Here is a 24,482-nt window from a genome sequence, read left to right as displayed (position 1 = left end):
TAAGTAGGTGGACGAGCATTGTTTGCTCATGACTTTTTTTGACTGCCATGAACATCCATCCTGCCCACAGCATCGCGATGGTAACCTGTTACGACAAGATTTAATTTCCCTTTGGGATAAATAAAGTATTTTTTAAAATTTGAATAAATCTTTTTAAAAAAGAAACCAGTTAATTCACCCCCAAATATCCCAACCAGGTCACAGAAAGCATAAGGTAGACTGGACATGTAATTCTTTTACCCAAAACAGAGTGTAACATGAATTTACAACAGGCAGTTACCATAGAGACCGAGTCCTGACTGACTTGATGGACATCAGTGCTGACAATGGTGACGGGGTTAGGTGGCTCCTCCTTCTGGGTGGATGGCAGTAGATGTGACACTTGGCACCTGAAGGAAGAGACTTCATTATCGTCTGGATAGACGAAATAGCAGGTGAAGTGCTCATATTTTAAATGCGCATTTCATTTTTTTTATATGTAGTTATTGCGGTCAGTCACTGATTTTTGTAACCACAGAGAAAAAGTTCCGTGTATTTGTTTGCTCGATGTGTGGCGGTGACACAATATGCTTTTCTTGAATCAAGTTTGTTTGTACGGTACGGTACGAAGACCATAAGAAACATAGTAAAAAAAAAAAAAAACTTATCCTCTTCCCTTTATTCGTACATTAAAGGCAAATGTTTTACCTTCATTATTTGACTGTCGTCTTTCCGTCGTTTTCTTCCTTTTAGTTTTTCTAGCTAACGCTTCTCTGTGACGTAACACCATTTGCCATTCACATCCTCGCGCGAGTAGCGGGAATTATGACAGACAAGTCACACCTGTTAGTCACTCACCGAGTTGTGGTGCAGTCCAGATATTTTAACTTAGCTGTGCTTCAAAAATACTAGCAACATATCATCATCAGGCATTTTTATATGCCTACATATATACAACATTTATTTCTAAGCATATACACCTTTCTCACCTTGAAGCTTTGCGTGAATTATGAGTGCGACTTCCGCTGCAAACAGGTGTTACAGAAAAATCTGTGACCCATCATTTTCTGTGACCGCAGGGGGGCGATAGCGTGCAAATACTGGGTAAACACTGATACAGCTGGGATTGTTAGTCATGGCTCCTTCATTACCATCGCATTGACGGAGAAAATATAATGTATTATTTTGGATTTGAGGCTGAACACTGACCATCGCATTGAATCCCGATGGGCTGTCGTTAAAATGTGTAAACCAACCAGGGCCGTTTAATAAATGGATCACACTGGTCACAGATTATTCTGGCCAGAATAATCCGTGACCTTACTGTCAGAGTTTAAAACAACTATTTTTTTCAGAGCTCTACCACCTCATCACTACAATCTGGGTGTAATAATAATAATATTTAACCCTGAAATAGCTAAAATCACACTGGTCACAGATTATTCTGGCCAGAATAATTGCGCTTTTGCCCCCTGCGGTCACAGAAAATGATGGGTCACAGATTTTTCTGTAACACTTCTTTATTGACTCAGTTACTTTGGATGCAGATGCTGGTTTTCTTCTGTTGGCTTTTTGGCCACAAAATGAGAAAATGTGTTTTCCTTATTTCACAAAAACAAGGACAACTTAACCAATAAGCTAGTTTTACTCCATTGCTTCCATCAGAATTAAAGTTTCTGAGCTTTACTTACTTTTTTATGCACACCTTTTTCTAAGGTGTTTTAAAAGATAATTACAAAGAAAAAGATTAAAGACTAACAGAAGCCCCTGATGAAAAGATGAAGTTATAATCATACATGTTTTATAGCACACTGTTCCTTTAATTGCTTGCCTCCGATGGGAAAGCTCTCACTGCTTCATGATTGAATGGCAGTGCCGTTTACACACTCACTATGATTAGATCTGCTGTGAAACTGATATAGCCACTTTATATTTGCAGAGTGTTTAAAAGAAGGACTAGGTTTACCGTCACGAGTCATTACACACAACATTACGAGCATTCATGAGTCGGAGAGGCTCTATTCTCAGATATGGTGACGTGATGGGCGCAGTGGGCCAAAGAATCTTGACGCTCCCCATGAAGTCTCTTGAGTGGTGGGAGGAAGGGGAGTGAGCAGACTGGGGTCTTCTAAAAAAAAATAAAAATAATGAAGAAAAGTTAATGCAATACAGTATTACGTTTGTACATGTGTAGCCCTTTACAGTAAATAGATGTGATTAGCTATAGAGATTGTGAGGGGTCCTGCCAGTAAGTCATTCAAGCCCTTGTGTATTCAGTAGCAACTGGATAACATCTAATGGAATTGTTCTGCTGGTGTTAGTGTGGTATATCAAATGCAAAGTCCAATAGGACATGGACATTTGATACCCTATTAGGTGCTAATAACTAAGGATTAGCAATACAGGGAATCATCTAGATGAGTTAGAGGCAAGTTCAGAAAGCACATTCTTTGACATGGGAGATGTGTCAGAATGGTCTTCCACGTTATAGCGTTGCATTATTATTGTTGGTTATTGTTGGAAGACAATGCATAATTTTGGTGAAGCTTAGCAAATAGAACAAACCACGACAATATTTTGGTTAACCAGCTTGTTTAAGTCATTGGCTACTGAGTATTAATTTCTTGCTGGAGGAGTGGACTCTGTTTAAGCTTGAAACAGTTGGATCTGATTTTGGCCTATCGCTAACGTTTGGCCGCGAAGAATATACTGCTCTAGCTCAAGCATAAAGGAAGCTTTGCTATATAGCTTGTCAGAAATCGTGTGCGCTGTAAGAACCATCCCTCATTGTGAAGAGTGAAGTGTGAAGTTGAATGGCATCTTTGCTAGCAACGTGCTAGCATGTCCAACACCGACTGAATGGCTTTGTTCACCTCCTCTGCTGCCATTTCCAAACTACAACAGACAGCAGATGACAGCAAAGAAAGTCGTTGTTCACAACTCCTACTTCTGTTTGCTGATTGGTCCAGTTGAAATTCTAACAAAAATATAAAAAATCTAACTCAATGGGAGAAATCCCAGACGGATCAGTAAAGGGAGATAAGAATCTAGCGAAACTGCATAGGAAGGCAATGACCAGGTTTGTTTACCAAGGCTTTGGTGTTTGGTGTTTACCAAGGCTTTGGTGGGTTCCAAACACTGCTGTGGCTTGTGTGTGGGTCTCTGAGGGCATCTCAGTTGGCCTGATGATAGTACAGCTTCTTAACAAAACACATTGGGGTACCTCCAAAACAAATGAACTCTATAGTCAAAGTGTTCTAGCCTGGCACAATAAGGCCAAGCTTGGAAAAAGTAGTGACTTAACTGGCAGAAGATGCTTATTTTCATTATGCACATTTTTTCCCAAGAGGGGGAATTACTAAAATCTTTTCTGCATCACATAAGTGACGGAACACTTGGAATGGCTTTGGAACAAATTCACGTCTTGTTGCTAATACACAAAGTGGACAGCAGAGGGTAGCAGAGCCCCAGATTAGGAGTTACATCAGTGTCTTTACTATAACGTGGCTTTCTGAGTCTTAGACAGATGTGGTTTTTGTGGTGATTTCCTCAAGGTTTAGTTAACAACAGAAACATCGGACTGAATTATTTGTTACGTCACTCTGAGATCTCTCTCTGATGTGCTTGACGGTGAATGTGTAAAGGAGATAAGTGCTGATTAGCGCAAATCCAGGCTCACAAAGGCTCCAGTTACTTCACAGATGTACAGTTTAAAATATCCTGTGGAAACTCTGCAATAATGACGATACAAAGAACACGTTTCACAGCTGGAACCACTGAATACATTCCTCTCACTCTACTGATAATTGTGTTGTATGATGCATTTGGATATAATTTATTCATAAATAATTTAATTCTTAGATCTTTGATTCGGGTAAACACAGCCTAGGATAAACAACGCTTCATTATGCAAGTGCATTTCAGTAAACTAGGATGCAACTGAGAAGTTTATTCAGAAAGTATTTCTCATATATTATGTATTCATCACACACAGTGAGTTATCGCAAGTTTTTTCTATTACCCTTGATGGTTTTCAGCTGACGAAAAGCTGGGCTGTCTCAGAAAAGTGGAACACTGCACGAGTTAATTAAATTTAAAAAATGTTACGAGTGTTAGCGCTAATGATTGAAAGTTGAGTGGAAGGAAAAACTGTACGTCTTCTAATGTTTTGCATTTTAAAATTGAATTTAAGCCATAACAGATTCTCGGCAGATTGTTCAAACTAAGAGACTTTTTTTGTTTTGTTTTTGCTTTTATTAAATCTTATTCTAATGTACAGCGTTTACAGCACAGACTGCAGCTGGAGTCGGTGCTTTAAGAAACCTCCGCACAGAAATATCTAGAAGCTTGAAATACTGTTATAGTACTGATTTGGAAATGTTAGTGTTGTGAGGACACTAGAAAAAACAAAAGAAAGAAATTCTGCATTCTCACAATCTAGGCTGATTAGTTCTCTACAGAATACATGGAGCAGCTTTAATGAATTTTAGATTTAAAAAAAAGAAAAAGATTTGCATAGATTTGAGAGAAACTGAAAAAGAAAACGAGAACAACAGCAATGGCTTCAGAACCGGGGAGGGGGGGGGGAATAAGATGAAAGCATAAAGAACAATATGACAAAGTGACACAAGAGACTCTCAGTTCAGTGCTTTAATGTGTACAAAGAGATAAATGCTGATTAGTGACATCTCTACGACGGCATCTAAAACATGCCAATACACATGCACAAATAAGACTCTGTTTTTTTCTTCTCCTTCTTCTTCTGCCTGCCACGCATACTTGTACATTTCTGCAATCATCCACACTAAATCCCTACGCACATCATTAGACAATGTTCCCCCTCCCAGTCTACTGGGGGAGGAGGTATAAAAAAAGAGGAGCTGTTTCTGTTTACAAGCCTCTACTTTTCATCAACTGTGTTACTAAGCAAACAAATGCTAACAGTCACGGCTAAGTCAGACCTCGGCTAAAACGTACAAAGGGATGAGAAACGAAAGAAGCATCGTACGGGTGCAGGAAGGATCTTGTAAATATTGTTTCTGTTCTTGTTTAAAAAAGAAACAAAACCAATCTAATTGCACTCAAACTGACCCAGTCTGATCTGATTTATTAAAGAAATGTTGCATTTCTTTAATAAAGTACTTAAAGCTGCTTCAAATCCAGGGTGAACAATCTGAACAAGCAGCTGTCTGAGTCTGAAAATAATTTAGTAAGTCTTTGTTGTGGGACTGAACCTTTTATAGAGTTTTTTTGTGTGTGTGTGTGTGTGTGTGTGTGTGTCAGTCTTAAAAAGCATCAGTGTATCTTCTCATGTCTTGCTTTTATTAAAGCTTCATTGAAACACGCATGCTTATTTTAACTCCCGCTTCTGTTAAAGTGTAGTTGCTTCATGAAGACATCCGTAGTCAGCAAAACGCCCCAATAAAACTTAAATGGCACAATCGTAAGCAAAGTGATGGCTGTAATAAAAATAAATCCATCAGATGTGTCCCTCTTAGATCGCCTGAGATGAGACAAATTAGAAAAATTGTCATGAAATAAGAAAAGTCGATCGTCTATAAGACACAAGAATAGAAAGGCGGTACAAAATAACCAAAACAAAATCTCCTTTTGAAACAATACCATGTGAGATTCCAGTCAGTCACTGCAGTACCTGTGCTGTGCCACCAGGTGGCGATAATTGTCCAGATTGGATGAAATCCACAGCATGAGTAAAGCAGCGCTAGGCTAAAATGTAACCACAACCAAATGAAAATGTTAAGATTGGGTTGTTTTGGAGTGTGTTTATTTATTGTGTATTTTTGTACATTTGAAAATCAGTTTTTTTCTTGTAAAGTGCCTTGACATAAACTTTTGTTTTGAGCTGTCGTGATACAAATAAACTAAAATTAATCACTTGTAGCTACATTTTCTGTTGTTTGCAGCTCAATCAAAGTGGTCAGAAAAGAGCAAGACATAAAATCACGTGATTTTAATTATGTTTCAACATATATTTTGGTAAATGTTGCAGTTTGCTGTTCAGTGTAACCACACTGCATTACATTTACACTATTTTTTCCATGTTTCTAATTCAGTTTACATTTAGATTCTTTAATTAATGAGTTGAGTCATTATTATTAAGTAGCTGTTTATTCTGTCAATTACTGGGAGGAATGAGAGTGACTTTGGTTAGTGGAACAGTAAATAAATTACTAATTAGATTAAATGTTTGGAGGTGTTTTTCACTCAAAGTGAGCTGATTGTACAGAAGCAGGTTTTCTTTGAAAAGGTTTTTGATATTAAAACAAAAACTACAAGCCAAATTACAAGGTTAGCCAAATTTTGAGAGGTCCTACAATGAATAATCAGATTTTTGAAGACTCGTTTAAAGTGGATTTAAAAGAAAAAATATGTGTGATGTATATGTGTGGACTGGTTATTCCTTTGATTATTAAAACATGCAAAGTGAGGAACACTCTGGCTTTCTTTGTCAGAAAGTACAGCAACAGTTTTTTCTGATTGGGGATAGAAACCTTTAGCCTGAAACTGCTTTGGCCATGCTTAGGATGTGCCGGCAAAACCAGATATAAAAAAAAATCCGTTTTAAAAAAGTAAAATCCAGAAAGGTGCTGCTTAGGCATACAAAACTTGCTGCTTTGGACACAAAGACAAAACAGGAAAGAGTTTCAGTTTTGGAAAATGCGGTGAACATGGTCTAAGCGGTGCCAAAATGACAATAGGAGAAAAGTACAGAACAGTAACAAAAGGACCATAAGAAGCTTAATGTGTCAAAAAGACGACATAAGTTTTTTGTATAACGTACAAACCTTGAATGCTATGCTCCTCGACGTGACATAAACGGACTTCTGTCATTTCCCTGCAGCGGGGTGGCCGCCATCCAAGTCCTTCATTTGTTTTTGGTGGCTGGGGAGTCGGCCTGGATCCTATTTTGGGATGACGGTTGCATGACAGCGCTCCGCGGTAAATATGTGACAATGAAAGGACAGCGAATGAAAGACGCTGCTTGAATCTCCAAGTATCCACAGGAGAACTGCTTTGCATTCAAATCCCTACACACCTGGAGTGTGGGGCGGAAAAACGAGTTCCCAAGAAGAGGAAAGTTATCTAGGAAACAGAATGTAGGGTAAAAAAGGAGACACTTTGAAAATAGCAGATGATAAATTATTTTTTTTAAAAATACTGAATTAGGAATTATAGTGGAACCATTAAAGTAATTAATATAAATAAATTTAAAAAACTGATGTTTTGAAGATACCCTTGGCATCTCTGAGAAACTAAACAGCAATACTTTAAAAAAAAAATCTCCCTCTTTAAAGCTTGCTTTTCTTTGTCACACTTTTATATTTAACTAATGTTAATATTGTAGAGGAATAATAAAAATAAATCAAAATATGACACAATCTGGATAAAAAATGTCGGCCCAAGATTATGTGGCAGGGAGAACAGAAATAAAATCATCATTGTCAGCTAATCTTTTCTGAAATGCAATAGAGCGTTGAAGTAAAATACCAGACTTACTTTTTTTTTTTTTTTTACCATTTCTTAGATCAATTAATTGTGACATTTTCTTCCTCTGTGCAACTGAGCACATCCCAGAATGTCTTTGACCAGAAACTACATATTGAGTGATGCATAGGTTCCTGACATTTACAGTTGACAAGAGGAGAACAGTTTGGTCCAAGAAAATAGTTTGAATTTATCACTAGGAGCGACTTATATGTCAGTAGCCATGGTTACATACACCAGGGGATAGACCTTTTCATTCGTTTTGTTCGAATATGTTGTATGTAGCAACATATTTGCATTGTGCTTTATCACAGCTGGCGTGTAGAATGTGACAGTGTTTACTGCAGATCCAGGTTATAAAGATTTATTAGATTCGGTGATCTGGAAAATTCTCTTAGCATTTTGTTTTTAACAGAGAGGCTAGCTAAGGGGTAGCAGTGGCTTTCTGCAATGTTAAAACTCAAATGTATAGAATATGGTATAGTGGTTATAGATGTAAGCTATTAGAGTGAGATTTGGTTGTTTCTTGTTATTTCTGGTTGTAGAAGTCGTTTCCTGTTTGACCAGTTGTGTTGACAGAGTTGGCTAATACCAAGCTAACAATGAACATTCAGGCAACCTTCCCTGACCATTGTCATCAGTTTTCAGCGAACATTTGCAGACAACGTTCTCTGAATGTCAACACGAAACACAATAAAACATTCCGGGAGCGTTGTCTGGTCGTTGAGTGTACGCAAACAACATTCGCTAAACGTTTGATGATGTTCTTGCACATTTTCCACAAGTGTCCACAAAGTGCTTGCAGATACAACATCAAAATGAGATTAAAGACTACCGAGGCAAAAGAAATGGTAAAAATATATATAACTGCATTCAGTGAATGTCGTCTGAACATTTGCTTGCTAGATGGGAAAGACTTTTTGTCGAACTGACTGAGAATAATCTCAAGCGCTAACAAAGTGATAGATAAAATAGGAACGATTTTTCAGTTCTGAAAATACTGTGATTGGCTAACCTGTAGCGGCTAACTATGCTAAAGTTAGCATCTGTGTCAGGGTTTTCTATTGATGCTACGCTAATGACTATTTTGCAGTTGTCTTTTAAGTGAGACTGGAGTATATTTGATCTTCTCAAGTTTAAAATTAAACTGTTTGAGATGTGTGCGATGATTAGTCAGAGAGATGGGCAAACAAAGCTGTTTGGCTAAGACAAAGAAAATGATCTACTACAAACAGGCCGTTGATTAACATCCAAATAAAACTCCACTTTGAAATTTCTTAAGTTACCCCTCATTTATACATTTTTAACGAAAGGCTGGGATTTGTTTACTCTAAATTCCCTCAGTGTTCTCGAGATGCTGGCTGGTAGGAGTAAATGTGAATCTATAACAATTGCTTCATTGGAAGCTGTAAATAGTGTCGTAAGTAATGTACATGATGTGTAAACAAGGTATTACTCATTACTTGTTTTGCAAAATTGCTCTAAACATTTCCACATTATAACACATTGCAACCAAAAGCTCCAATGCATTTGATAGGGACTGTATGTTGACACAATAAAATGCATCAATGTCTGAGGTTGTTACATGACAAAAATGTGGACAACCAGAAGGGGAAAGAATGCTTTTTGCAAGGCACAGGATACTGACAAGAGTTAAGTTTTCTATTAAAGCCAATATCTTCTACCTGTAGCGCAGCTATTTCAGAGTTAAGCATATAGATCTTTTTTCTTCTGGGAACACAGAACGCCCAAATTACAAGATCAAATGGATTATAGCAAAAATGTACAAGTGGAGGTCTTGCCACTCCTGCTTTTCCTGATCACATATACTGAATACAGCCTAATGTGTTGATGACTTGGAGAAAGGCACAAATGGAGTACTGTTGAGTAAATTCTTGAATACTGTGTGGAACCATGATAAAACTATTACTTAGTACAAGAAAAGTTGAATGATCTCCAATAAACTGCCCTCTTTAAAGAGTCAAGACTGAACATTCACCCTTTCTCTGCACCCGTTTGAATTCATTTAAAGGTACGGATGTGATTTTTGTGTCAGATATTGTTTTTACATCAGACTGAGTCAAACCATTCTTTTCACCCCCAACTGGGCCGAGCAATTTCACCGAATGCAGCCAGGAAATGAGACAAGACATGAGCGCTCCGAGGAATCTCAATCAGATGAGTGCGTAATTACAAGATTCCATTCAGAACAATCCTCCTTTATCTCATGGCCGTTGTGCATGTAAACCTGACTACTGACTGGCTGACAACACTCCTTTTTCACAGAGAGAATTACCGGAGGGCGAAACCGTACACCAAATGACAGTTGGCTGGAGAAACTCCGTTCAATTGGCAATCGAAGATGCTTTGAGGCCTCGGAGGGCCGTACTGTCTTACAATCCCCGACCGTGGGTAATCAATCATGACAGCTGCATGTGCACTCCCCGTGGGTTGCCGTGGTAACAGACAAGTGGGTCGATAACGGAATATTGAGTGGGTGTCTTACGTTTTTTTTATTCCTGCCCTCACCTTCCTCCAGGAAGAGACTGTCTGTTGTAAAGTTATGAGGATGTGATCCGCTTCCACACCCTTGCGGAACCTTAGGGACTCCATAGGACTGTGAAAAACAAAACGGCTTCTAAGTCTAACCAAGCCGTAGGTTTTGAAAACGGAGCTGGAAACTGAGGTGAAGAAATTCAAAGGGATCCAGCCAAAGAACATGCAACAATTTTCTAATGAACAGTCAAAAACTTGGGTTTGTGGAGCCAAGAACAGAGGGAGAGTTGTTGAGACTACGGCCGACAGGTTTTCTGAAGGCTGATACACAAGTCTTAGCAATCGCTGCCAAGACGATGAGTCCACATCAAAAGTTCTTTTGACAGAGGCAAAAAAGGATGATATCTTGACTATCTGCTTTAATTCCAACAGTCAAAGCTTGGGGCACTCAAATCTGATGTTCATTACTTCCAGCACATCCTCGGAAATCAGGTGTTAAAAAAAACATACCCCCCATCCCCATCTTTACTTCTTTGCCACAATGTAGCTGTGAAGTCCCCAGCTGTTATTGGAGTTAGTAGTAATCCTCATAGCTCTTTGGGTTGAGGCAGTAGAGGACACCCCCACCAAAGGAAAAGATGGTCCCTCCCCAAGCCAGCCCGTAGCCCCAGTTGAATTCATGATAGATCCTCAGGTTGATACTCTCGATGAACTTGATGGGGAAGAGGACCAAGCTGCAGGCCTGGAGGACAACTGGAGAAGATTAAATACAAGATGTCATTTTTAAAGTGCAATCACAATGTCATTCTGTGCTCAGCATCAACAGAGTATAAGCAGAACAATCAGGAATGTTGTTAAGGAAGTGTGAACAGCATCACTTAACTAGAAAATTCCTGAAGAAATTTAACAGGGGCCTGCCAAAGTGTGCCCGTCGGTTTGGACACAGCGTTCTGATGCTAAAAATTAGCATACAAATGCACTGTATGCTAAAAATTAGCATCTATGCTAAGTTTAGCTAATAAATTACACAGTAGCATGTGGAGAATCACAAGAATGTTGACTGACATGGCCCTGCAACATTGAGTATGTTAAAGTAAGTGTATCAGTTGAAATTAGCCAAAATGCTAATGTTAGCATGAATGCTGTGAGTAGCATGTGGGAATCATTAGCATGTTGTCTTATATTCACTTCCTCCATTGAGTATAGAAAACATAGCTAATGTATAAGAAATATCTAAAATACTTGTGTTGGGGAAAAGGCTCATAGTGGGAGGAAGTGAAATGCTAATATTTGTGCTAATGCTAATGCATTGCCTTGGTGCGCAAGGCAGTGCACTAACCTGAGAGGTAAAGATAATACAGGCTAATATTATTGCACCGCCTATGGCCTATGAGAGGAATATTGAGGCTTTTATTTTGACATTTTCAGTAAGCTTCATTTTAAATGTCAACACTAATCAATCAATCAATCAATCAAATTTTATTTGTATAGCACATTTCAGCAGCAAGGCATTTCAAAGTGCTTTACATCATTACAAACACAGAAACACAAAGCAACATAGAATCAATAATCAAAACAAAGCATTAAGTCAAGTTCCATCAATAAATTTGTAATTGATTACATTTCAAATACAATCCTAAACAGGTAGGTTTTTAGTTGAGATTTAAAAGAAGTCAGTGTTTCAGCTGTTTTACAGTTTTCTGGAAGTTTGTTCCAAATTAGTGGTGCATAGATGCTGAAAGCTGCTTCTCCTCATTTGGTTCTGGTTCTGGGGATGCAGAGCAGAACCAGAACCAGAACCTGAGAGGTCTGGAAGGTTGATACAACAACAGCAGATCTTTAATGTATTGTGGTGCTAAACCATTCAGTGATTTATAAACTAACAACAGTATTTTAAAGTCTATTCTTTGAGCTACAGGGAACCAGTGGAGGGACTTTAAAACTGGTGTTATGTTCTCTATCTTCCTGGTTTTAGTGAGAACGCGAGCAGCAGCATTCTGGATCAGCTGCAGCTGTTTGATTGATTTGTTGGACAGACCTGTGAAGACGCTGTTGCAATAATCAATACGACTGAAGATGAACGCAGGGATGAGTTTCTCTAGATCTGGCTGAGACATTAGTCCTTTAATCCTGGAAATGTTCTTCAGGTGATAGAAGGCCGACTTTGTGACTGTCTTTATGTGGCTCTGGAGGTTCAGGTCAGAGTCCATCACTACTCCCAGGTTTCGGCCTGATCGCTGGTTTTCAGTTGTAATAACTGAAGCTGTGCATTGACTCTAGATCGTTCCTCTTTAGGTCCAAAAATAATAACTTCAGTTTTGTTTCTGTTCAGCTGGAGAAAGTTTTGGCACTCACATGACAGTTGTATATACATACATACTGTTATACATACTAATCCCATGTATGACAGTGGTTGGGTTAAATCAGTAATATAATGCCCAAAACTTTCTGCCGTGTCTGTAGTTCTAACATTCAGCTTCCTTCTGTAGTCAGTCAGCGTTCCTCCATCACTGTAGTTTTTTAACTGCCAACTCAGCCCTCATCTGTAATAACAGTTATAAAATGATTAAACCAAAATTATTTCTTTGTAGCTCTTCTCCAAGCAGGCAACATTTCCTGTCACATTTCACAACATCAGCAGCAGCAAATGTCTGTAAGTTACATTTAATTTTACTTTTAAGATATTTTTAAGTCACGTATGATTCAAAAATTTTAAGCCTGATAGAATGATGATCTTTCTGAAATATATGGAAGTCAATGGGTGAGAGCTTGAGCGAGCGTGAGCAAATCCTGTCGCATCACTTTGCTCTGAAACACCTTGACAGAAAACCATAAGCCATCATTTTTATATCTGTACAACTAATGTATTATTATGTAATACAACATCAGCAGCAGCAAATGTCTGTAAGTTACATTTAATTTTACTTTTAAGATATTTTTAAGTCATGATTCAAACTTTTAAGCCTGACAGAATGATGAAATACACTACTTAAATTAATGGTTTTAATATACCATTGTCAATCTAAACTTAATATTTATTATTAACTATTAAAATCCCTGTTTTAATCTCCAGCCTCCTGAAATATAAACTTCCAATGTCCGTCATGATTAATCATTCGCCTCAAATGATTAAGTGACGCAATTGCAGAAGGTTAATAGTTTGAGTCATGTAGAACTGACCTGACCGTTTCCATAGCAACGATCAGAAGCAAGACATTCCCCCTGAACTACAGTGAGCTCATTGTTGCTATGACATCTTCTATGACATAGATATATGTCATAGATCAAAGAACATCTGAGGTTATAAATGTTTGCATCTCAAAACATCAGGTAATATAGATACATTTTACTCATTTGCTACCATTCCATCACCCACCTTATACTGTATATACCTGCTATTTTTAGTCCTCTTGTAAAAGAGCTCTTTGACTCTTTTACAAGGATTTTTAATATGGAAGAGGTCTTAGCCACCATGTTTTTTCCCCTAACTTAAAACACAAGTAGTTCTAAAGGCCAGCTCATTCCTCCTCTGTAGTAACTGACAGTTCCGCCATGTTGTAGTTCTTACATTTAACTCTGACCTCTTTTGTAGGCACTGAGTGTCCGCCATGTTGTAGTTCTAACCGCCAGTCATTGTAGTTCTAAAGAGCAGCTCAACTGTCATGTGAGTGAGACACACAGAGTGAGACAGAATTGTAACTGTTTGAAGCAGTTAGTTTTTCTGAACAAAGCAGGACGAGCATATCTTTCTCTAAATGCTGTCAATAACATGTGGGATATCATTAGAATGTTGTCTGTAATTGAATTACTGCACTCAGTATATTAAACATGGCTAATAAGTAAGAAAATAGCTAATAGCTTATTTAAGGTAAAAGGCTAATGCTAATGAACTGCCTTGCTGTGCAAGGCAGTTCCCTAACCTGAGAGAAAAATATTATGCAGGCTAATATTGCACTGCCTACGGTGATGCACTAACCTGAGGGAAATATTGAGGCTTTTATTTTGAAAAAAAAGTACGCTTCATACTAAATGGTCACACTAATCCAATGTCTAACAGTGTTTGGGTAAAATCCGTTATTTACTGGCCAAAACAGCCAGTAGCTCTAAATGGCAGCTCAGCACTCTGCTTTAACTGAGTGTTAATTAGAACTACAGATATGGCGTATTTGTAGTCCTAACCAGCAGCCAATTGCCTCCTGTGTTCCCTTGCTATGGTTATCAATCCTCTGCTAACTGTCATGTGTGTGTGAGACAGAGAGGTGGAGAAATAATTCTATCTTTGTGAGACACCCAGTCAGTTTATATGGAAAAAGCAGCCTGAACAACTCCTTCCCGTTCAGGAACCGAGAGACGTATTGGAAAACCATTTGAGCGTATGAGAGGACTATCTGCCGTCTCCCACAGTACGATTCATATTTGTAGCTCACTCACAGTAATTGCAGTGATGAGACAAAGATGGTGCATGCAGAGCTCAGACATTTTTCAGAAATACATGGAAGTGAATCTGGGAGATCTGTCAGTTACCCTGGCGAATGATTTCACTCTGAAGCACCTTGACAGAAAACCGTAAGCCCTAGAGAAATTTCAAAACCATTTTACGAGAGCAGGCATTCGTATCAATGTCATGACCAAGTTTGATACCAATCGGGCAATATTTGTGGGGGTGATGGTGATTTCAAAATTGTTTTGGGGTCAAAAATCCACTTCATTTCTCACTCTAATGGAGCGGCAGTTGGTGTCAGTTATGCTCTGCGTTTCGACAGTTGGAAAGTTTGCTCATTTTTCGCTTTTGTGATACCACTTTTGTGGGTGGGCACGCAGCGGTACGAGCCGCATTAACGGTGACGGAAGACGAAATATATATATATATAAAGAGACGTTCTATTGGGTGTAGAACAATAGGTGCCTGCCATGCAAGGCAGGCTGTGGCGTTTAAACAATGCTCAGTTAGTACAAAAGACCCAAGAAATTGCTAAGAAAATATCCACAATAGCATTACACCACCAGTCTGAACTGTTGATACAAATCAGAATGAATTGAGGGTTTAATGCTTACACTAAATTCTAGAGTCTGAATGTTGGAGACAAAATCAAGGCTCATTGGACCAGCCAACATTCTTCCACTCTATAATGGTTCCAGTTTGGTGTGGTAGTGTGAACTGTAACCATTTCCTGTTTTTAGCTGCCAGAAGCAAAAGTGGTCCTCAGCTCCTTGCAGTTGGATCTTCTGCAAATCCTGACTGTAATTTTTTTGTGGTTATCTTTAGAGTAGCTATGTGAATTATATTAAAGAAGTCAGCCTTATTCCCATTTGACTTCTAACGTCAAATAATTTTTGCTTGCTGTCCTCATTGGATAATTTCTCTTTTTAAGTACAATTTTATGTATACCCAGAAGATGTACGGCTGTGACAAATCCTATTAGCTCAGTAGTTTCTGAAATACTAGCATCGGCCCATCTGGTACCAGCTGCCATGCCACATTCAAAGTCACTTAGATTCTCTTCTTCATTCTGATGTTCGGTTCAAACTTCAGAAACTTGTCTTCACGTCTAGATGCCTAAATGTATTGAGTTTCTGCCATGTGGATGGCTGATTTGTTATTTGAGTCAACATGCCATTGATAGATGCATCTCATAAATAGTCTAGTGAGTGAATGAACTTTCATCACTCGCTTGTAGATGCAGCAAAGTATTATTCCTAATGCTTTTTTGCAAGGCCCAGTGTCGCCTCTGTATTAAGCAAACCACGAGACAAATAAGATAGAAAACCACTCTTATTCAATACGTCCTAGTTTGTCACTCCCAAAGGTCTTCTGTGTTGATTTACAAACTACTCTCTGTCTGTGTCCCTTATACCCTCTGTATTTATGTCTTTATAGTCATCTGTGCAATTGCTAGAACTTACTTAATTGGCTTCGTGTGCTTTCATGCCCGAACCTTTCCAACTATACGATACTATATTGACAAAGTTTATTACAAAATCTAGAAGGCCGTTGAAGTTAGTGGAAATCAGATGTTAGCTAGGTGCTACAGGTAGATTTTCTGTATACATTTTCAGCAACAACCATTTTAGTGATCCTTAAAAATGATTTCTCATTGGTTTGGTCTTGGACTTAGACTTGATCTTGGGTTGTCCAATGAGTATTTTACATCAATTTAGAGAAATGTTGGTTCTTTTTCTTTTTTTTACAGAATTTGTTCAATCTAGCCACATTGACTAAATTCCTAAGTTTGAGTTTGTGAATTGAATCTGAATGAGATTTAAGCCCAGATTTTGAGTAGCCTACTCCAAAATCTTTTCTGAGTCACTAAGCCATGAATATTGGCTGTTATTGAGGTCCGTCTCTCATCTGTTCTTGAATTTGTTTAAAATGGGGCATTATGTGTTGCTTTTCAGATCTTGTAGTCTACCTCATGTTGTCAGCAAAGTATTAGCTAAGCAATTTCTTGACTTGACAGTCAGGCAGTAATCAGGCCTTGGGGTTCGTAAAACAAAGCCTCCAAAATGCGGTTAATCAAAATTAATTAATGGGCGCGGGGTCCTTTTATGATATTAAATATGTGGAAACATAAGACAGGTTATCATTTTCTGACATTAAAATCTGATTGATAATCTGAAAGATTTAAGAATGACAAAAAAAGCAAAAACAGAAGAAATCTGTAGGCAAGGGAAGTACTTTTCCACAACTCTTTATCTCTTTAGATATGGCACCATCACCGTAGGTACACCTAACCCTGTGCTTCTGAGTTTGTTTCGTTTTTGCACTCTGAGCCCCTCATTTGATGAAGCAGACAAACTCATACTGAAGTTGTCTCCAAGCAAGGCTTCTTCCTTTGGCAAGAGAGTGTGTTTTTCCCACTTTGGGTCAAGTTATTTCTTGCCAATTCTAAACAATTGCTTCTCAGTTTAGTTTCCTTTTATATGCAGGAAAATATTCACAGAAATTTTGTAAAGACACCGTTTCTTGGTGCTGATTTGACATGAAGGACTCACTCATTTTAATAAAATTCACAGATTGTTTTTTTTAATGAGCTAGCAGTTTGGAGTTCACTTTTGGGGCACCAGAGAGGAAAACAAGCTCTGGCGTCAAACTGTCGCTCTTCTGAATATACAAAATAATAAATAAAAAGTGGATGCATGACACAAAGTCCTACGCAAATAACACAGGTGGTGTTACAAACAAATCTCAAAGTGGATGTTGGTGTGAAGAAAAAAAAAAATCAATCATTCATCAAGGGTTCATGTAGTTTTTGTGGTCAGTATTTAAAATGTCGTGTAAAAAAGGTTGTTTAGTTCGGATCAAAGGAAAAGAAGTACATGTTGAGTGTTGATTGTTTTTCTTTCTTTTACTTTTGCATTCTGAATGGGAGGACGCAATGTTCACAAGGACAAAAAGTTATTTTAAATAACATTTTGTAACCACAGTAAGTGTAATGTATAATGTTCCTTTTACCACCGAAAAGTCCAATAAGATAAGTTTAGGTTTGTGGTTATCGTCACAAAATGTTCAAAGCTCAATGGTTTTTAAAATCTGTTGGAAGGTTATAAAAATACATAAGTCTCCATAGTCTCCAAACTTCCTGATTTGTAAACAAATCCTGTCGGCCTTCTAACGTCCAGAACCGAAACGATCCGACAATGACAGCTTGCTAGCAAATACCACAGCAGAGCTTTAGAGGCGTCGCTTAAAAGCTCAAGAACACTGAAAGTCACACGCTGCCGCATCGGTAAAACTCTGATTTTTTTCCGCCGCTGCTGATCTTGTGCATTCTAGTTAACCCTAAACTCCAGATGGCCTGAGCACTCAATTCTATTTCGCTTGCAGTATGATCTTGGTAACTAAGGCAACACATTGTTCGCAAATTGCAAAAGCGAACCGCTTTATATTGCTGAAGCATTATGTCTCGCAGCGGCGGCCGAGGCCTTTTATCACAAGACACCCTGCTATGTTTAACATAAAGAGAATCTTAAAGCAATCTGAGGGAAATCATAGAATTATAGTTATTAGAGGAACATATGCTGAGGCTCCATTATTGTAACAAGGTGTGTTTTCAGTAACACTAAAGGAAGTTCCACAGAAGCACAATTCAACAGCAGAGCTGCAAAATAACTGCTGGAGTAGAAAAACAAAGATGTTTCATTCATGGAATATTGGAATATTCACATTTGCGTCATCCTTTAAAGTCGGGACGGTTTCCACTTGGCTGCAGTCATGCTAAGGTTTGCTCGCTACGGCTAAGAAACAGATCCTGCTTTTCTAAATAAATCACATCGCAGATATAAGAAAATAAATAAATAAATAAAAATGTCTCCTTATTTTACGCTGTGAGGAGCTGGGTTGCTGCTGGACTTGAAGTGAGGGGATGACGGGAGAGTTAAAGAGGCGGGAGTGACACCACATTTCATAGTCGATCATGAAAATAGGATTTCCTCTGAAGAGTGAGAGAGCGGAAAACTGCGAGTGTGAGAGACGGCAGGTGTGTGTCTTGGGTTAAATGAGGAAATAAGGATTATCATGAGAGTTTCATTTGAAAACCTTATGAAAATTTTGTAATTAAATAGTGTGTGACCTAAGTAGGACCTTTAACATTAAAATCACAGACTTTGCTTAGACTGTTAAGTCAGAAAAGGATTTCGTTTCGGCAACGCAAACACTTCAGAGTTATTCGCTACTTTGTATTCCTCTATTGAATGAAATTCTCATAAAATATTCTGAAATTTCTGGTTGTAATGTGACAACGTGACAAAACAAAAAAGTCCAAGTATTTTTGCAAGGCACAGTGTTTCGTCTAGAGTGTGTGCTGACCTGCGGAGAAGAGCATGAAGGCAACGAGAGCGTAGAACCGCCGTCTTGTACCGATGCACACGGCAACCAAAGCGACTAGGAATGACATCAGCACCAAGGTTCCGCCCCCTAGCAACAAGGCCAGTGTGGCAACCTGCCAGTCTGGAAAGGGAGGATGGGGGGAAAGAGAAGAAGTAAAACAGTAAAATATTTAATAAACATACAGACATGAGAATTTGATGCAAATTAGTGATTGGCATTATGGGGTCAGTCTTTACAGAAAACGGTGTGGATTTCTGTACCCTTCTCCTGACTGATACCTTTGTACAATAAGCTAATTTGGTAAAAAAAATAAATTAAATAAAATAAAAAAAGATGGCAGGTCTTTAAATGCTGTAATTGTATCAAAAGGTAGAGCTCAGTTTTAAACAAAACCTGGAATTTTAACAGGAACGTTTAGACTTTATGCTCATTGTACTATTCCCAGCCTCAAAAATATCAGTGTTTATGTGAGCATTTTTTCTTTTTAGAAAAACAACCAACTGTAGTCCTTCAAAAAAGGAGTTCAAGCAAGGCGTAAAATAGCAGCGTTATGCTTTTTTTTGGTTTTCTTTTTTGCATTTTGAGAAGCGAATGCCAAAAAAAGGGCCTTAGACATGCCTCTTGGGAGAACATAAACAACAACACAAATTATTCTCATTTTGCACTGCTCTATTATTTACAAGCATCAGGTATAATGCATTTATCGGCAGAAAGCGGCGCGGGAGCAAACAAGGCGTGGAAGAGAGAAGCAAGACAGAACGAGGAGTGTTTGGAAAAGCAGAATTGCAATTGCCAGTTGCAGGAGAGGAGAAACTGAACAAAGTCTAAATGGATGAGTAAAGCAAGGTAACAGGAAGGGGGGACGGGGTTGGTGGGTTCGGGACATTGAGATAGAGAGTAAAGGTAAAGAACTGAGAGCGGCAAAAGCACCTGAGCCTTCAAAAGGCCTTGGCTAAAAAGCTTCTCTGGCTTGTTGTCAAAAATCTATCTATGTTTGTATATGGGGAGCATTTGAGGTTGAAGGGCAGTGAGAAGCAAGAACACACACACCTACCAAACTCACACTGAAATGTACAATAAGCTGAACACTGAAGAGTATTAGATATTATCAAAACTGAATTAAGCATGTTTGATTGTAAATGTAACATTCAATAAAGGTTTTTAAGTGATAAATCCTACCTTAAATCCTTATTTTATGCTACATCTTTTTTATTTAGTTGTCATTATTTGTGTCGAAATCAGTTTTCACTTTCAGATTAAAGGGTTTGGGGTTTTTTTTGGGATTGTTTATGTCAAAAAAATAGAAAGAAATTTGTTGATCATGATTGATTTGTAAAATGAATGAAAGGGTAAAAAATGTCATGCTTAATGTAGGGACTGTAGTGGTTTTAACTCTCACACTATATGAGAACACTGTTTTCAATCATCTAAGGTCATACATTTCCAGTTTGAGGGCTTATAAGTTCCAATGCTCTCTCTCTCTCTCTCTCAAAAAAAAAAATTTCTCAGCTCTCATTCTCAAAACGTCATCAAAATGAGGTTTTCTCAAACTTTACACGGTTTGCATAAACATCTTTGGTCGTGTTTTAATCTTGCTCCTCCCGCAGAAAAGAAAAGCTGCAAACACAGATAAACCTACAGGCCTACTAGCATCTTGCTAGCGGAAGCAAGATGCTGAGGATTGAGAGGAGAGAATATTAGCATGTGAGAGTTAAAATAAGGAATCCTGTTTTTAAACTCAAAGCGCATGCTCTCGGTTTATAGAAGAAAAATTCAGCCCCCGAGTTTTCATTGGTGTGAAAGTGGACTGGCTCGTTACTACAAAGAGTTTTTCCTTTTACCGTACTTAAAGCAGGACGCCTGCTGTAAAATAGGCCTACCAGGATGTTTCTGTTAGTGTGACCGGTGGACGTCTGCGTTGTGTGTGTTATGTTGTGATCGGACAAAACCACCAAACGCCAAGTCTGGGTTTGGAAGCGGTCTCCGTTCATTTAATCTGTCAATCGGGAGATGTTAGCATATTAGCACATAGCATGTGCTCCAGTTCTCCAACCCGACCTATACAAAATAATAGTGTTGGCATGCACCAAATGTTATAAAGGCGTAATAGCAACTCAAATGAAAAATATCCAAACACCTATCATTGATACAGAAGGAAAAATAAACATTTGAACAATATACATGAAAGGATTCCAATGGATTGTAAAACTTGGCTCTCCCCAGTGGAACGAGTAACAAAAGGGAAGAGAAAATTAATAACTTAATATTTATAATAGTCCTGGAGGACTCTGAACAAAAGAAGAAGAAAGTAGGGCGGAGCTGGAGGACTAAACCCCTTATAGCAGACACAGAGGAACACAAGGACAGTCAAGTATAAGCGGACAAATACATTAAAGAAAACATTTTATGAAAATATACAACCATTAATATAGACCCAGTTACATTAGCCAGCCGTTTTCTTCTAGCTGCACACAAACAGGCGGGTTTGGAGCAGAACATTTAAATTGGAGCTGGCAAATGTGCAGATTTCTAACACACACAGGCCTCATGTTGTTCTGTGCTTCTGCTTACTGCAAAATGCCTTTTGCTGTAATGTGACTTGTTGCCATGTGACGGGATTAGCATGGCACGCTGTCACATTTCTTTCCTTATCCTGCAGAGATAGGCCGAGCTGTCGGGCAGATCAGCCGCTTTAAAACACAGCGCCGCTATAGAAGCTAATGTACACTGAGACAAATTAGGAGCGCTTCACATGTTAGCAAGGAGATAAGAAGTTAGCTTAATCTTTTAGCGTTAGCCACGTCTCTACCTGTCGTACTTTTCCTACCATCACGTTCAAGAATCAAAGCCAAATTAGAGATTATTTGGAGGGTGTATTGTGGATCTTCACTTCAATTATTATTATTTTTTTATTATAATATTTTAAAAGTAAGTAAATAAAGATCAAGCGCTCTTAAGGCTATTCATTTTGTTGCAAAGATGCGAAAACTAGAATGGCCAAGTCAAATATAATTATAGAGGTCATTCTGAAGCAAGTTGGTCTATCAGAGTGGTGAAGTCAAAGTCCATCCAATCTAAATAGTTCACTATTTAGTTGACTAGAAGAGGCAACTAACAGTTGACTATTTAGTGACAAATATTTTTGCTGTTCTATTTGCAGCAAATATATGAATTTGCCATTCTGAAGCAAATTTATACACCAGAGCCATGTCCCAAATGACTTGCAACTTCAAATGCATGTGAAAGATGGTTTGAAAATTATTGACCCACATGTGCTCCACACTTTTCAGATGTCTATCTGCAAAGAACGTCGAAATGTGGAATAAAAATCCTCAGTTCAATTTCTTAAAGTGGAGTAAATACTTTGGATCTGAGCTGCATCCTGCCCCTCTGACAGCCAGAGAAAATGAATAAATGACAAAATAAACGCCTAATAGATTGCATTTATATATCACTCCTCAAGTCGTATCGACCACCTCGAAGAACGTCACAATACAAGTCACAATCACCCGCCGCTTATTGATGATCTACACCGTTTTCTGTTCTGTCAAACACACACATCCAATCGTTACAGGCACAGTCCCCCTTTTCATCCAGACACTAGATCTGGAAACATGACTGTCATTTAGAGCTGGAGGAGGCCATTTTCTTTTAAATTTTTATGAATTCATAATTATTTACCAATCCGATCACCTTGAAGACCTGATATTACAAGTCTGACGCTGTAAATGTGTTGCAAAAGGGTTTTGGAACAGGAGAAGGAGGTTTTATCTTTGTTTGAACACAGAAGCCAGATCCATGTTTTAGCTTTGTAATATATTTGAAAATGTTTTGTTAATAAGCCGTAAAGTTTCTTTCGAGGAAAAAAACACTTAAATGGCGATACATCGCGATTAAAACTGGAATGTGACGCATTTATTCTGAATCAAACCAAATTGTTGGGGCAAAAAAATAAACAAAAACAAAACACAAAGTTAACAAAAACTGAGTTATTAAAACTATATTGGGCTTTTCTTATTAGAACTTTTCAAAAATATATATATTTACAGCAACTCAGATTTTTAAAAAAAAAAAGCTTTAGCTGTAAAATCAAGTTTCCTCAACATGAATAAGCTTATGGATGTTCTTTTCCTTAAATGCTGTTAGTTTTACACCATCTGGAACACGATGCACATCTGAATTTTTTCAGGTGGCTTGCAAGATTTTAAATCAATCAAACATGGAATCAGCAGATCAAACAACCGTATACTATAAAATAAGCATGCTACCACGTAAGAACGCTGGTGACTATTGCACCTGTCTGCCATAAAGCCGTATACTACATGATTTCCGATTCTTTCTTCAGCTGCTGCAAATAGAAGGAGCATCTCTGGAGGGAGACCTGAGAGGGGAGTCGCAGTCAGGAAGGGAGGAAGAAAACAAAAAGAGGGAGATGAAACGTGACCGTGGAGAAATAGCAAAGGGAGAGAGTGGCTATACAACAATGAGGAAATAATTAATGCATAAACAAAGCAGTCATTAAGGACAGCAGAGCAAAGAGGGAATACATGTAAAAATGGGGGGAATAAGAAACAATGGAAGACGAGAAGATGTATGAAACAAAAAATAAAGAAATAAATCTTGCTCAATTGTACGGACCAGTGGGGGGAAAAAAGCCCAGAGTGGATCAATACAAGTGAAAGAGAAAGATGACAGAAGGGGAAAATGGGGAGACCAAATTTAGGGAGGGCGGGTGTTCTGTCTTCACTGATGACTGATCTCACAATGCCGTAGGAGACAAAAGCAAGAAAAACGAAGCCTCGCTTTGCGCTTAAATGTCTCAGAGGGTGCCTATGTGACTGACAGGCAGAAGCTTCTGGTACCTGCCTGTAAGGACAAAAGCCCACTGGAGTGTTTCGGCATCTGAGGTTCCCCTCATAAAAACAGCAGATCCTCAGTTTCTGCAAGGACCCGATTGAGTTCTGGATGCATTTATTGCACAAAACCCATGCCTGCAGCATGTTTTGCATCTACTTCCAAACAGTTGAAAAATGACACTATGTGAGGAATGCTCTAATTATTCCATGTTTCAGGGTCGTTAAAATAATTCATATCTCGTTACAATCAATACCAGAAGAACGAATTATTCAAAGGTTCTCACAAGTGTCAAAATCTACACAAACATTCCCATTTGCCCTAATTGTTGCACTTCATCTGACAGCAGCTAACTGTGCTAACGCCGTAAGCTAGCGCTACGACAATGAGCAACTTAAAAAGGTCAGAAGACCTTCTGTAACAGCAACTGTGAAATAGTTTTCCTCCCAGTAAAATTAAGCTACCGCTATCTGTTTTACTAAGCTAACACAGTCAGTTTAAATAAGCTAGTGCTGTCTGTTTAAATCAGCTAAAATTATCTAAGCTAAGCTAACATTGTCGGTTTAAATAAGCTAATGCCATCAATTTAAAAATTAGCTTGATGAATTTTTGGATAACCCAAGGACAGCATTCTGTTGGTCCATTTATTGGTTAGTGAATCAACCAGGCTATGTAGTGCGTAATGTCATCAGATGTTGACTCTGCATGTGGCTCTAATAAACAAGTTATAGAGATAGCAAGCTAGCACGGACCGCACACAGTTTGCTACATTAGAAGTTATCCTGCAAATGTGTTTCCATTTCCCCTTTTGAGCTTTTCT

At 38.4% G+C, this 24,482-nt stretch overlaps 1 protein-coding gene across 1 annotated transcript in view; it reads right to left on the bottom strand.

Annotated features, from left to right (window-relative positions):
• Nucleotides 1-10,385: 10,385 nt before the first annotated feature.
• The window catches only part of LOC102228547 (transmembrane protein 47-like), a 30,496-nt gene continuing 16,399 nt past the window's right edge, over nucleotides 10,386-24,482 (bottom strand). Inside the window, exons 3-4 of the mRNA XM_005802564.3 lie at nucleotides 18,788-18,928; nucleotides 10,386-10,734 (exon numbers count right to left, since the gene is read on the bottom strand). Of these exons, the coding sequence (XP_005802621.1) occupies nucleotides 10,556-10,734; nucleotides 18,788-18,928 (320 nt within the window). The 3' untranslated portion in view covers nucleotides 10,386-10,555. The remainder of the gene's footprint in view (nucleotides 10,735-18,787; nucleotides 18,929-24,482) is intronic.

This window comes from Xiphophorus maculatus, chromosome 24 (genome assembly GCF_002775205.1).
Source record: "Xiphophorus maculatus strain JP 163 A chromosome 24, X_maculatus-5.0-male, whole genome shotgun sequence".
Lineage (NCBI taxonomy): Eukaryota > Metazoa > Chordata > Actinopteri > Cyprinodontiformes > Poeciliidae > Xiphophorus > Xiphophorus maculatus.
Note: the sequence above shows the minus strand (reverse complement) of the source record. Positions and strands in the feature narration are given on the sequence as shown.